Below are 16,547 nucleotides of genomic sequence, written 5' to 3' on the forward strand. Positions count from 1 at the left end.
TGACACTAAAATCTTTTGAAGGGTAAGAATAGACTCAATACTAGCAGCACAACCAAACAACTACATAAAATAATAATGAGTCACAGCTCATAGGAAAATATCACAACTCTTTTCAACACATACCATAACATTACACATAGCAGTCAATTCATGATACACAACATATAAGGGCTCCATATTCATAACGCATAGTGAGGAATTTCCTTCTCAACCTTATCATAAGCTCAAAATGTATTAAAGAGTCACCATGCTATTCTTCTTCTTAAGATTGCAAAAAAGTAGCTAAATCTCTAGAAAACTTATACATACATGTTTTACATAAGTGCAAGAATAGAGTATGAAGGCATTTTCTTAAAACTCTAGTTTGTACAACCTTTACTAGCCATGCACCTATTTATAAAAACAAGTCGATTTCATGATTATGTATTACTTTCTCAATTAAGATGAATGTCTAACCTTAAAGAGTAAAGAGATGATGGTAGCGGGACTTCATGTCGGCTTCAGCCTTCCATGTTGCACCCTCAGCTAGATGGTTCCTCCATAGAACTTTTACAGAAGCAACCTCCTTGTCTCTCAACTTCCTGACTTGGCGATATAAGATCTCAACCGAAACCTCTTCATATGATAGGTTCTTATCCGCTCTTAAACCTTCTATAGGCAGAATGCATACTGGGTCGCCTATGCATCTCTTGAGCATAGAAACATGAAACACTGGATGAATGGAAGCTAGTTCACTAGGTAGTTTCAACTCATAGGCAACCTTTTCAATTAGTTGTAAAATCTTATGGTGACCACCATATCGGGGACTTCACTTTCCGTTTTTACTGAATCTCATCACCCCTTTCATAGGTGAAGTCTTCAAATAGACATGGTCACCTATTTCAAACTCAAGATCTCTTCTTCTATTGTCGGCATGGGACTTTTGCCGACTATAGGCTGTCTTCAATCTATATATTATGATTTGGACAATCTCTATAGACTGAGAGATACTATCTGTACCAAGAAGTGAGGACTTACCAACCTCAAAACAGCCAACCGGAGATCTACACCTTCTACCATAAAGAGCTTCAAAAGGTGCCATGGACATGCTCGAATGATAGCTATTGTTGTAAGATAACTCAATCAAAGGTAAGTGATCATCCCAAATTCCCTTGAAACCAATGACACAGAATCTTAACATGTCTTCAAGGGTATGAATGGCACGCTCCCCTTGACAATCTGTCTGAAGATGGAAAGCAGTACTAAGTTTCACTTGAGTACCTAAACTCTTTTGAAAAGATTTCCAAAAACGATAAATGATTGGGATTGTCTACACGAAATGATGGACAAAAGAATCCCATGAACACTAATAATCTCATTAATGTAGATCCTTTCATAGTCTTCAGCCGTGTAAGTGGACTTAACAGGAATAAAATGGGAAGATTTGGTCAACCTATAAACAATATCACATATAGAATCATTTTGCTTTTGGGTTCGAGGAAACCCAACAACAAAGTCCATATTGATGGATTCCCACTTCCACATACAAACACCCATGATTTGGGTTAACCCACCCGGTTTGAGATGCTCAGCTTTAACTTGTTGGCAGTTTGGACACTTAGAAACAAACTCTTCTATGTCCCTGTTTAAACCATTCCACCAATAGACCTCTCTAAGGTCATGATACATTTTGGTGGCACCAAGATGTTTAGAATCGCGAAAACCATGGGCTTCTTCCGGAATCTGTTTTCTCAAATCCTCAATATCGGGTACACATAATATTCCTTGGTACCTAATAACACAATCCCCCCTTAGCAAAATGATTCATTGAGCTTAGTAAGTACTGATTCCTTCAAATCCATCAATAGAGGATCAAGGTGTTGCTTAGATTTCACCTCCACCACTAATGATGAGTCGGAGTTATGATGGGCCATGAAATCACCATTTGGAGAATCTTCTAACTGCACACCTAAGTGAGACGACATATGAACATGTTTCACAAGTTCTTTCTTCTGATCTTCCACATGAGACACACTACACATAGTCATTTGACTAAAACCATCCGCAAGCACACTGGCCTTGCCAGGGTGGTAAAGGACACTCATTTCATAATCCTTCAACAATTCTAAACATTTTCTCTATCAAAGGTTTACATCCTTTTGTGTAAACAGATATTAAAGTTTTTATGGTCAGTAAACACATAAACATACACACCATACAAGTAATGCCTCCATATTTTCAACGCAAAAACTACAGCGGCTAACTCAAGATCATGAGTTGGGTAATTCCTCATGAACTTTGAGTTTCCTAGAAGCATAAGCAATCACCTTTCAATGTTGCATGAGTACACATCCCAAGACCACTCGGGAAGCATCAAAATATACTTCAAAGCCTTCATTACCTTTCGATAAGGTCAACACTGCAGCAGAGGTAAGCTTATATTTCAACTCTTGAAAACCTTTCTCACAAGCTTCCGACCACTCAAACTTCACGTTTTTTTACGTTAAAGTTGTTAAAGGAGAAGCAATGGACGAAAATCCATCAACAGATCTTCTATAATAGATGTCTAGACCTAACAAACTCCTTATATCTGTGGGAGTCAAATGTCTAGGACAATTTCTGACCGCATCCGTCTTCTTCGGATCAACCTCTACACCATCATCAGAGATAATATGGCCAAGAAAAGAAACAAACTTTAACAAAAATTCACACCTGCAAAATTTTGCATAAAGTCGGTGTTCTTTGAGTACTTGTAAGGCCAACCTCAAGTGACTCTCATGATCATCTTCATTCTTGGAGTATATCAAAATATCATCAATGAACACAATCACAAATGAGTCGAGCAAATATCAGAACACTCTATTCATTAGGTCCATAAATGTCGCCGGGGCGTTCGTTAACCCAAAATACATAACTAGGAATTCATAGTGACCATATCTAGTCCAGAAAGCTATTTTGGGAACAACTTCTCCACTCACCCTAAGTTGGTGATATCCCGACCTTAAGTCAATCTTGGAAAAATAACTAGCACCTTGGAGTATATCAAATAAATCATCAAACCTAGGGAGAGGATACTTATTCTTTATAGTGACCTTATTGAGTAGGCGATAATCAATGCATATTCTGAGGGACCCATCCTTCTTTCAACAAACAAGACCGGAGCACCCCATGGAGAAATACTAGGTTTAATTAAACCCTTGTATAGTAAATCTTTTAGTGGGATCTTCAACTCTTTCAATTCCACCAGAGCCATCCTATATGGAGAAATTGAAATGGGATTTGTATCCGGTAACAAATCAATGCCAAAGTGAATATCCCATTCGGCAGGAACTCCTTGAAGGTTATTAGGAAAAACCTCTGCGAATTTTCTCACTATAGGGACTGACTCAATATAAGGAGTTTCACATTTTAATTCCTTAACTCTCACCACATGATATAGACAACTGTTGGCTATAATCTTACAAGCATTAAAACAAGAAATGATTTGACCCCTCGGCATAGAATTTCTTCATTTCCACTCTAGAATAGGTTCATTAGGGATTGAAATTTCACTACCTTTGTTCTACAATCTATGAATGCAAAACAATCAATAAGTCAATCCATACCCAAGATGATATCAAAATCAAACATGTCAAGTTCTACCAAATCACCAAGAGTAACTCTATTGGGAAGCATCACTGGATATTTCCTATAGACTCTTTTTGCAACTATAGAGTCACCCATTGGGGTACAAATAGAAAAAGGTTCAACCAAAACATCGGGAAGTACATCAAACTTCCCAGATACCAAAAGAGTAACAAAAGAAAGAGTAGCACGTGGGTGAAGAAAAGCATAAAAATTAACTGAGTAAAATTGTAACATACCCGTCACGCTGTCGGGAGAGCTTTCATGTTCACCCCTAGCCTTGAGTGAATAGAAACAGTTTCTTTTTGGATCTTCAAAACTAAGACCGCTTGGATGAGTTTGGGCATTCCCCTTAACTTGGCTTCTTACATTAGGACAATCGTTAACCATATAGCCACCCTTGACACACCATAGCAACAATTAGTCCCAAGAAGACATTCACCCATATGTTTCTTACCACACTTAGCACAAATTGGTCTCTCTTTTGTTGGATCAACAGTTCTCGCCTTTTGATGTTTAGGATTAGAACCTCTATCATTTCTATTCTTTGAGAAATTAGAAGGAAACTAATTTGAAAACCTCTTCTTAAATTTAGGCTTGTCTTGAACATCAAGACTACTTTTAGAAGAACCACTTTCAAATGATTTTTCCCTCTTAACTTCCCTATTCCTCTTCATTAGACGACTTTACTCAACCTGTTAAGCATGAACCACCAACATACAAATATCCATATTGTCATGAAGGACGGCTGCACGACATTCATTTTCGATCTCTTCGGACACTCCCGTTACAAATCCCTAGCATTAGAAACCAAAGAAGAAGCATATTTGGATAGGTTAATAAATTTAAAGGGGTATTCCTTAACACTCATACCTCCTTGACGAAGGTTGATGAAATCCTCTATGTTAGATTCTCTTTGTTCCCTTGGAATGAATCTGTCAATAAAGTCCTTTCTGAAGATCTCCCAAGTCATGGGACCATCTCCTAAAGCCCGATTATCCTTTCACTTATTGTACCATGTCTGAGCTACGTCCTTAAATTGATATGCAACAAGCTCAACCTTCTCAGTATTACTCACAACCATAGAAAACAAGATCTTGTTGACCTCATCAAGGAAATCTTGGGGGTCTTCATTAACTTTTGATCCAAAGTACCTGGGAGGATTCATCCTCGTAAAGTATCTCAAACGGCAAGCCATAGTACTACCACATTGGTTCTCTCTAGGAACAACCTGCCTGTTAGCTTGAGCTGTGATGGCTTTTGGTGTAATGGCTTGGGCTATTCGAAACAGGGCTGCCCTAACCTCACATCCGTCGTAGCCGGAGGATTCACCGGAACTTGATAATTTGCAGCAGCTTGCACTTGAGGGGCATTTCAATTGCTTTGGGGAGTAACAAAACTTTAGATTAACTCTCTAGATGGAAGGATAACTAGAGATGAAGGATCCCCATACCTTTATTTAGAATAAGACCTCTAAAACTTGATGAAGAATCCATTGGAATCCATGTTCTAAGTTATTCCTTAGGTTCACCTTCAATGGTGGTTTTTAGAGAGAATTGGTTTTGGAGGATAAGTCTATTTTATTTAGATGGTTGATCACGTTTTTGATCACATAAATGCATTCGGAAATAACCAAATAAACCTATTAGGGTCATGTAAGTACGTGGGGTGAATTTACCATTCACCTCTTAGATAAAATAGTTTCTAGGCAACACCTGCAGGCCACCATCGACGGGTACAAACGACACCCAATTGGTCCATCGACGGACTCTACTGCAGGCCGTCATTTGGGCCTGAGTCTTGACAACAGCCTTAGGCCTTCACCAGTGTAAGTTTTCATTGATGAATTCTCCGTTGAACATCCGTCCTTCAACAAACAAGGCGTCGTTTGGTTCAGTCGATTGACATTGCCAAGGCAGTGTCTCTACAACTTTTGGGTCCTTCTTGAGGGCCTCTTGCGGGGCCCTTAGGGAGTCGTACCTGCAAATTTTCAACATAAATATGAACTTTAATAAGTCAAAGACCTTCCACATCAGCTTCACCCAAAACAATTACACGTAACACGTCCAAACATGCTAGGCACCATGAAGACACACATATGCATGTCTCTAGGGCTAACTTTCGAACGTCTTGGACGCTCTTGGACGTTTGACTTCTTAACTTGATGAAAATCACCATATCATTTTTAATAATATAAGGACCTCCTAAGATCATGCAACATTAAAAATCATATAAAAACACATAAGGCCTCTAAGTTGACTAGTCGTCGAACGTCTTGGTCTTCTCTTAACATTTGACATCCAAATGACTTCAAATCAACCAAGAATACTTTAGAACACTTATTTAACATGTTAAAAATATTATAGGATCAAGTTAGTCTCTAGAATAACTCATTTTTGGGGTATGACAATATCTCCCACTTGGAAACATTGGTCCTCGAATGACACTTAGAAAACATTAATCACAACAAGGACTTCAATAAATCGTTGAGCAGCTCACTACATTCATAAAATAATCATATAGAATTTAATGCACCTAACTTTCAAGGAAAAAACCTTCAAACCATTTAGCACTAAACTCACACAATATAGCAAAAACCTTTATTCACTAACTCTTCATTTTATCAAACACATAGGATTTTGTCATGTTCATGGGAGGAACATCCTTCTCCTAATCATAACATGGTCATTACACTTTATTTTATTTAGAGATCATCTTGCAATCATCTTTAAGTAACACTTCGGAAGTTTCAACGACACTCAATAAACAATTAGGAACTCATACTTTAATGCACATAGACTTGAGTAAGATAGGTTGATAATGGATTCCTATTAGTTAGGCCTAGTGCCAAGAGGGTCATTCTCAACCATACCATTGTAAGTTGTGTCCATGGAGGAATGTCCTTCTCCTCAACACACTTACATGCCTCATGAGTTCATAGCCAAGCAAATGCACAAAAGACAACTTTACTGTAATTAGAATTTCCCAACTATTAGCCAAAGTATGCTCATAATTTTACTTCCGAATGAGACCAACATGGTAATTCACACCACACAGATCACAACAATAGAAAGCCATTTCACATAGTTTCAATCTCAAGAACAACACTATAATTCCATAAACATGCATTATTTAGGGAAAGTCTTGCAATTTATAGTCACTCACAAGACCAATAGCTAGACATGCCCTCACTTTTCAAAATTGAGCGTCAAATAGGGTTTCCAAATCATAAAAGTCTCATAGTTTTCAAGAGACTCATCATTTTCATTTTAAGGAGAATCAAATCTTCATTATAAGGCTACACATTAGACATTAAGAGTGACTTTAAACATGCTTCTTACCTTATCCAATTAAGTTAAATGCACAACTAGGATACCAATATGCAAAATCATCATGAGAAAAACATGGATTTAATGAAAAATCTTTTTCATGCAATTTAGAATCCTCAAAACATGCTTAACATAGTGTCAATTAAGAGATACCAACATATAGAGGTCATGCAATTCATATTCTATACAAGACTTCTATCATGAACAAGCTTACTAAGAGCTCACTAGTTTCAAGCTCAAGTAAACATAGAATGAAAAGATAGAAATATCTACAACATTCTTAATTACATCACCATCCCCCAGAGAGGGTAAACCCAATTAATAGCAACTTAACCAAACCTTAAGAGGATCTTAACTGAACAACCTTCATTTTCATCACTTAAAAGTGATTACCACTTTAGAAGGAATTACAGTAAGTCAACAAAGGCATTCTAAACCTTGTCATCTATGCAAATTATCCCCAAAATTATCAAGGTAGGTCATAATACCCAATTAAATAAGGTTTTCAACATTAACATAGACACCAAAGTCATACAATCATTAGGGGAAAACAATAATGATACTTAGTCATAAGAACTCTTTCTTTTCTTTCAACATTTACAGTAAGGTAACTTCTAGGTCAATCAAACCCACATCATCACCCTACCAAGATAAACATGCTACCCTTACTTCTAGGATCAAGCCTATACAAAATACTCCAATCTATTCAAAGCAATCATGAAGTTTCACACACTAAAACAAAGGCAACATTTGAACCATTATACAAATACTAAGGCAACATGCTTCCATAAGTGATCACTAAGCATTTCAATTTGAAATGATAACATTAGGCTACCATCATGAAAAACCATATATCAATACACCATTTCAAAAAAAGACACATAATTTTAACCATAGCAACTTCTAACATGCTTTAACCATATCATGACATATAGTTCTCAATATAACATGCTATTTCTTATAGGTCTCACATATGGCAACTATGGATATCATATCAACATAACCTATCACTTCTCATATTTCACATACATAGCCACGATTGGCATCACATGATCAAAGCATACAAAAATTCACGTTCACACATACTCATCAAACCATAAAACCAACATAAGCATCAAAACTCACCTTTTATCCCTCAAGCATATAAAGTACCATCCCATCCAACCAATTACATCTAAAAGACCACCGGATTAGAAATCATAAGAGAGAGATCTTATAGAATTAAGTTCTATGGCATGACATGAGAATGATGAAGAAGGGAAACTCGCTTATCCTATATCCTCTCACTCATAGATGTGTCACGATTCACATCGATGATAGAGACTTTACTAGACGTGGCAATATGAGACTTTTACAACCAAAAAACACTTTCGTAAACCTGATGCTCTGATACTACATTTATCATATTCAAAGAGTTCCCCCTAGAAGTAACATGGCGTACTTTTTTCTATAGTTATTATTCATCGCATTGTCAGAGGTAAATTTGCGGAAAATATAAAATTTTCTTAGCACATCATATAAAATCACACATAGAGTTTAAGCAACATTTTAGGTAAGATTACAACAACCTATTTTCCCTTTATAGTGAACTCCTTCTTTTAACTCATCAACCTCCCAATCAACCATCTATTGATTCTTGGTGCAATGCATCACCTTAAAGCCACAAGGAAACCATACTTACATTCTACACTAGTCATCACACATCATCATAAAAGTATAGCACATGATGAACACATTTATGTCAAAACCATAAGAAAATTACTGTAAGTTCTAGTCATTATGCACATTACTTATTTTACTTCGCATAGAACCTTATGTGACCTTACTCATAATACAATCTAAATATAATAGTTCAATGAACATGTGAAGCCCCATAACCTCCAATACACTTAGTAGACCTATCATGAGATCACACACCTTAACTATTTATTCTATATATCAACAAGTAAGTTAAGAAAACTTCATTCATATCACAAAGACCTTCATCATATAGTCATTAAGAATAACTTATTCACATAAGAATAAGACCACATTACATAGATCCACTAGGAATCATACCATGTACTTCATCACAACTAGAAGTCAATTACTACAAAGTCATTCATACAAGCATATCAATAGACACATGCATTAGAACACCTTCGTAAGACTTTCTTCAAAAGCCACTTGTGCAATGCATAGGTGAAGCCCCATACCCTCACCTAAACTAAGAAACTACCCTTAGGTTATCCTAGTTAGAGTCCTTACATTACTTCCATTGTCCATTTTATTTTAAGGAAACTATAGCCTTAATCGACATTAAGACCTTGGGTCCTACATGGTATTTGGTGTTGTAGAGACTTACACCAAGGAAAGGTGTTCTTACCTATCCAAGGTAGAACATTAACACATGCTATCATATTAGTTGATATCACTTGTTAGATATTACGTGGAAAGCATAATTTATGGAACTCGGAGGTATATATGGAAATATTCCTCAATGCCCTTGAGCTTTGAGGCTAACAACCTCATGAGGCTTATGGTGACCTACCTTTCTCCAATAGGAAAGGACACCCCTCACTTTAAATTCACGATGTGCTAAGCTAAGTTCCCTTTCTTGAAAAGCATTTATTAACTTTATCTTATAAAATTAGGATTCGGAGATTGACTCCTCGTATGCTTAGCTCATAGGTAAAAAATGAGAGTTCATCAACCTAAATCATGTGAGAAACCCTTTCACATGGATATAACATATGGAAAAACTTTTCTAGTTTAGGGTACACTTGAATGGACCTTTCAAGGCCCCTCTAATGACTATATCTTCATAGATGTGTGTGTGTACACTTATATGTGATAAAACCTTTCACATAACACATAAATGTCACATATGATGATATATCAATGCATAAGTCTATAGGTATAACTATATGTGCAATTCTTTCATATAAACACTCAAGATCCTATTCACATTCATGCTTCATTATATTATATACTTAAAAACATAGCATATAAGTCATATTCATAACATGTCCATATTCATTTTCATAAACATAAATTACCAAACCTAGGAATTATCCTATCAAGGTACACATCTGCAATGCATAGACAAGGTCCCATACCCTTGCCCATACTAGTACACCTATCAATTCATCCTAGTTAAGGGAATTTGTAACATACTTCACATAATTTTACCTTACATGCATAGTATTAGATATTTAGTGAATATGAGAACTATCTTTCATTGGACATGATGAACTTTTACTACATTTTAAACACGCATAATGTGTGAGTGTGTGTACATTGATAAACATGATAAGATGATGGATATTAACAAACACATTGCAGCATACACCCTCTTAAGACCACAATGCACAACCAAGCATAGACCACACAACACAATTTAGCATAAGAGGCATGCTAACTTCATATTACACTTCAGGACTCCTAACATTAGCTATTCACACATTCAAATTGGGGTATATGGGTAGGGGTCATCAGTTCTTAACACTTCATTAATGGAAGCACCTACACATGATCTTAACACAACCATTTACTTTCTTATAACACTAGCTACACAATCCTAGAATCATAACTAGAATAGAAGACTAGGCACAAGTTACACATAGTGTATTCATCATATCAACACCCTCATATATTCGTCAATTTTCCTTCAAGTTCATAGTCAACATATACCAGGACAATAAAGTAAACACCGCCACCATAAGTGCACCATACCAAATAATGTCATACAATGCTTCATCTACTACAATAATGCCGAAAAGTAGAGATGAAGAGCCATTCTTACCAATTGATTAACCTTAGATAATTATTGATCAATAAACCTTTTTTTATCATCAGTACATTATAGGGTAGTATCTAAATATATATTTCATCATGAAAGAAACCATGTACAAGTCACTACAAGATCATACCACAATCTAATACAATACATCACATATATACTAGAAAGTACAGAGTAATAGATCATCAACCAATTTCCTTAGTCTTGTTCATTAATCATATTATATATAATATACATGTTAGAATGTAGCTAAAGATATCATTACTCGAAAAGAATCATGCTTCATCTAACTTAAGATCGAGATCACATCACATACATAGCATTATCAATCAATAAATTAGAAGAACCTAGATAGATTCATACCAAGCCTTCTTTACTTTGGCGATACAAGATTCATAACATAATTCAACCATTATATTAACCTAAGTAAGTAGCTACAATCATCTTAACATAATAAAATTCCATATTCATATATTATACAATGAATGTTATAGTGAACACATAGAGATATAGGCTAGACTTATTGAAAGCTTCATATATTGATCCATATGGATCATTCATAAGCAAATAACTATCAATATACACAATAAAAAATAGACATAAGAAGTTCAACGTAATAGAATAAGAAAATTTACCAACAACAAGCCACGATCACAATGCCCATTCATGGGCTAAATCGACTTTGGGAAAGAACATGGATTCACAATGCAATTTGATTGAAATTCACGTTAAAACCAATATATTATCATCAATTCATCATTATTAAGACTTTGAAAACGTTTTGAGAAATAAACCATGGTTAGATTGATGAATGAGAGTTTGATCATTAAATCTCTTTTGAAAACATGAGATTAACTCTCTAGATGGAAGGACAACTAGAGATAAAGGATCTACATACCTTTATTTAGAAGAAAAGCTCTAAAACTTTATGAATAATCCATGGAAATCCAAGTCCCAAATTTACTTGATCTTTACCTTCAATGGAGGTTTCTAGAGAGAATTGGTTTTGGAGGGAAAGTCTGTTTTCTATAGAATGGATTGGAAATGGATTAATCACGTGTTTTATCACTTAAAAACACCCACAAATAACCTAATAAATGTAGTAGGGTCAGGTTAGGACGTGGGGTGAATTTACCATTCACCCCTTAAATAAAACAATGGCTAGGGAGCAGTTGCAGGCCACCATCAACGGGTACAAACGACGCCCAGTAGGTGCATCGACGGTCCCTACTACAGGCCGTTGTTTGGTCCTCAATCATGAAAACAATCTTAAACCTTCAACAGGCTAATTTTCTATCGAAGAATTCACCTTTGACGGGCCATTTTTCAGCAAACGGGGCATCATTTTGTTTAGTCGATTGACAGTGTCTCGACAACCTTTGGGTCCTTCTTAAAGACCTCTTGCGGGGACCTAGGGGAGTCGTACCCAGTCATTTCAAATGTAAATATGAATATTAACAATTCAAGGACCTTCCACATCAGTTTTATCAAAAATAATTACACGCAACACGTCCAAACATGCTAGGCCGATCAAGACAAACACATGCATGTCTCAAGGGCTATCTTTTGAACGTCTTGGACATTTGACCTCTAAACTTTCTGAGGATCAATATTGCCTTAAAATATAATTTTTAATCATATAAGGACCTAATAATACCATTATATACACACAAGAGTATAAAAACACATAAGGCCCCTTAGGTGACTAGTCGTCGAACATCTTGGTCATCCCTGGAGGTTTGACTTCCAAATGACTTCAAATCCCCCAAGAATACTTCAAAAAACGTTATTAACATGTTAAAATTATTATAGGTACAAGTGAGTCTCTATAACCCTAACTCATTTTGGGGGTCTTACAATAATGAGAAGTTGTAGAAATTGCGGTAAGGTTACTATTCCATTTTTTTCTTCCTTATGTATGAGTTTGAGTGAGGAATTAGGGGTGTGCTATCATGAATAACTCAAGGGGGTTATTAGTTCAATAGTTGGTTGTATGATAAAGAATATTAGGGGCTATTTTATGTGTATTATTGTTGGTGCATCTTTGTTAATCTTGGGGAAAAGATATATAATGTATATGTTGGACAAAGAATGAGGTTGTGGTGATACACATTATGTTAAGGGTTGTGTAGGATCAATATCCGTCAAAGTTAGCTACTACTTTATGAGGTATACATTGTGATAACTGCTAATTTTAGTTTACATGTGTATTGATTATCGTAGGTAAACAATCTAAACATCAAGAACAAGTATCCTTTTTTAAGAACAGATGACTTATTTTACCAACTTCAAGGGTCAAGTTATTTCTCCAAAATTGGTCACTGGTTTTGTTATCATCAATTGAGGGTGAAAGATAAAGATATTTCAAAAATGTTTTTTAGAACTTGATATGGTCGTTATATGTTTTTATTTTATAGTTTGGTTTGACTAATGCCCCGACAACATTTATGGACTTGATGAATAGGATGTTTAGACAGTAACTTAATATGTTCGTAATTGTTTTTGTAGAAGATACTTTGATCTATTCGAGAAGTGAGATTGAGCATATTGATCATATGATAATTATATTGCGAAATCTAAAGGATTAACAACTGTGCAAATTTCAGTAAATATGAGTTTTGGTTAAGGTTGGTAGATTTTCTTGGCCATATATTTTCAAGACCACTATCACCGATAAATATTAGAAGTTTCTTGGGTTTGGCCAATTATTATTGAAGATTTCTTGAGGGTTTATCCTTCATTACTTCTCCTTTGACGACTTTGACACAAAAGAAGACCAAGTTCATATGGTGTGAATGTTGTGAGAAAAGTTTCCAAGGGTTGAATGAAATACTTACTTCCACTTAGTAGTTGACCTTACTGAAAGGGATGGATGGTTTTGTAGTTTATTTTGACGCCTCTAGAATTTGATTAAAATGTGTGCTTATGCAAAATGGTAAAGGTGATTTCCTCTTCTTCAATAAAACTAAAGGTTTATGAGCGAACTATTTCACCCATGACCTTGAATTAGTGGCGGTAGTATTTTCTCAAAAGACTTTATGGACTTATTTGTATGGGGTCCTTTGATGTGTTCAGCGATCACAAAAGTCTGCAATATGTGTTTACCAAAAAAATATAAAACTTCTCCAAAGAAGATGACTTGAGTCATTAAAAGATTATATATGACTGTTCTTTATCACCCTGGTAAAGTATATTTTGTATTGCATATGTTATTGATCAGAGAGGAGAGTTGGTTCGAGGTGTTCCTAGGTTGGCCTGATTAGGAGTTCAACTAATAGATTCCACTAAGGGTGATGTTATTGTCCATAATGGTACCGAATTGTCTTTTATACCATAGTTGAATTGAAAGAGGCCATTCTAAAGAAGTCTGTAGATGCTTTGACCTAAGGAGGAGATGTTGTCCTATGGTACAAAAGTCGTTTATGTGTTTCCAATGTTGATTACTTGATAGGACCAGAGTTATTTCATAAGGCTATTGAGAAGGTTCTACTCACTAGAGAGAGGTTGAGAACACTCTAAAGTCGATAAAAATCTTATGCAGATGTTAGAAGGAGAGGCCTTGAGTTTGATGTGCTTGATTTGGTCTACTTTATAGTGTCACCCATGAAGGGTGTAATGAGTTTTTGTAAGATATAAAAACTTAGTCCCGTTTTTGTATGGCTATATCATATTTTGAGGCGTGTTAATAAGGTTACATTTATCTTGATTGCCAAACTAGTTTACGTCGGTGCATTTAGTTTTCCATGTCTCAAAATTCAAAATTTTGTTGGAGATTCGACATCCATGCTTCCCCTAGAAGAGTTTGAAGTTAAAAATGAACTTCTCTTATGAAGAAATGTGGGTGAGATCATAGACCAATAAGTTAAGAGATTAAGGAACCAAAAAGTTTCCTCCGTGAAAGTATTATGGAGAAATCATCTAGTTGAGGGTGCTACTTGGTAGGCCGAAACATATATGATGTCCTATTATTCCCATATTTTTCCTCCTATTCTATTTTGAGGTAATTTATTCCTCTTGTTTTTCTTATATTTGCAGTCATATTTGTTTTCTGTGTTCCCATGATTTCCTTCAAATGTTATGTTCATGAAAAATCTTAAGTTTTGAAAGAAAATAGCTTTGGTGATTTATTTTCCTCATGTTCTTGTGCATTGAGTATGAGTTGTCGATAGACTTCGTGAGATGAGTTAGTGAGCATGTTTTTATGTACTCTTTGCAATTGAATTGCATTTAGACTTCATGAGATTGTGTTGAACATTGCTTTTGTGCTTAGAGATGGTAGTTCCTCCTTAAGTGTAAGAAATCTGAAAGTTCATTCATAATGAGTTGTTTGATATAGTCCCTACTCCCATATGATGGTTCAGTTGTTGGGAACTGGTAGATGCCATCCACGAGAGCAACCACAACTTTTGGGTTTACCGACGTGCAATAGATGGGGTAGTGGGCAGGAAATTTTAGAAATTGGTCAAGACATGGACAACGATGGGACCTACGGATCATAGGTTGATTAACCATGGACCAAGATTGACCAGGATGGATCGTAGGTCAGTTGACAGTCTGTCAATCGAGGTTTGGTGGGTCAAGAGTTGACAGTTATTGTAGGGGCACATGGGTCTTTTCTGGTTTTAATTAAATAATACGGTGTCATTTTTCCTAATTCTAAACCACCTATACAATGATTTCATACCCTTAAGCCTACCCAATTGCGTCATTCTCTCAGTTCCCAATAGAAAACCCAAATTTTCTCACATAAATTATCTCTCTAGAAGTTGGAAAAGAAGGAAGAAATTGTAGCTAGGTCAAGATCAAGTCTCCCAATATTCAAGCTTTGGAGGGAACTTTAATCAAATTATGATGACTTTTCATCCATGGGGTCCTTTATCCCATGGACTCCCCTAGAATTCACAAATTTGGAGGAGAATTTCTCCAATTCTAGTTGGGATTTCTTCCAATGTTGTGGGTTGTTATGAATGTTGATCCAAATAGTTGTATTATGATTGTTTATGATTTAATTGATAGAGATGCATGATTTTAGTATGAATTTACATGTACTTATACCGATTACATGATTCTAACCTAGAATTGATATGATTTGGGTTGATGCCATGAAGGGAAACTTTATGGTTTAGATATCTCCTTAAAGGATTTATAAATTATGATTAGAATTTTTTGAGATTGAAGCATATATGATGAATATGATGCTATTTGCGTAAGAGCAAAGAATATATGATGATCATGAGATGTAATGCTTTTACACTAAAGCCTAGACTATGAATTGTTGATTGTTAACGCTATGGTGAGGAAGAGATACTTCCCAAAATGACTTGATGAGAATAATTGAATAAATGTGAGAGGTCTACTGGAATGAATGATTCTAGGTTGAAAGGATTGATCACCTAAAATGAATCTAATTTAAAAGCTTATGTAATTTATGAGCTAGAGGTGATTGCCCTTGACCTCCACATGAAAGGATATGACGCGATTCCTATACTCCTTAGAATTGAACAAGAGGTAACTCCCCACGTTCTTAATTTTATGAACAACATGGAGGAGAGTACCTATGCTATTTATGAAATGATGTGAAGACGAGTACTCATGTCATTTGATGATATTGTGGAGGTGAATAGTCGTGATCTAAAAGTAAGTACGGCAAGACGTGATTATCCATTAGCCTTTATAATCTAGGCTTTAAGGATAATCCCCATGTCTTTAAAATAATTAAGAATGATGTAATTATGATATGAAGATGACTTGATGGAGTGTTCCTAGATATGCCTTCCATGATGCAAGCTTGACTAGAGGCGGATGACCTATGTATCTGCTAAGGATAAGTGAGG

At 35.7% G+C, this 16,547-nt stretch overlaps 1 protein-coding gene across 1 annotated transcript; it reads right to left on the bottom strand.

Annotated features, from left to right (window-relative positions):
* Positions 1-457: 457 nt before the first annotated feature.
* On the bottom strand, positions 458-4,801 carry LOC138338732 (uncharacterized). Its single transcript, XM_069289818.1, has 7 exons — positions 4,620-4,801; positions 2,604-2,691; positions 2,381-2,465; positions 2,234-2,286; positions 1,824-2,117; positions 1,022-1,222; positions 458-760 (listed from the first exon to the last, which is right to left on the bottom strand). The coding sequence occupies exons 1-7, from the start codon at positions 4,799-4,801 to the stop codon at positions 458-460; spliced, it is 1,206 nt and encodes a 401-aa protein (XP_069145919.1).
* Positions 4,802-16,547: the final 11,746 nt, after the last annotated feature.

Source organism: Solanum lycopersicum, chromosome 10 (assembly GCF_036512215.1).
Source record: "Solanum lycopersicum chromosome 10, SLM_r2.1".
Taxonomy (NCBI): Eukaryota; Viridiplantae; Streptophyta; class Magnoliopsida; order Solanales; family Solanaceae; genus Solanum; species Solanum lycopersicum.

What these genes read in the sequence shown, in the direction of transcription:
- LOC138338732 (XM_069289818.1), bottom strand. Translation starts at nt 4,801, where the DNA reads ATGGCTTGCCGTTTGAGATACTTTACGAGGATGAATCCTCCCAGGTAC. An exon ending in ATGATCTTGAGTTAGCCGCT is followed by an intron (nt 2,118 to 2,233) that starts GTAGTTTTTGCG and finishes AACCTTTGATAG; the next exon opens with AGAAAATGTTTAGAATTGTT. An exon ending in TGATGGATTTGAAGGAATCA is followed by an intron (nt 1,223 to 1,823) that starts GTACTTACTAAG and finishes TTCCATCTTCAG; the next exon opens with ACAGATTGTCAAGGGGAGCG.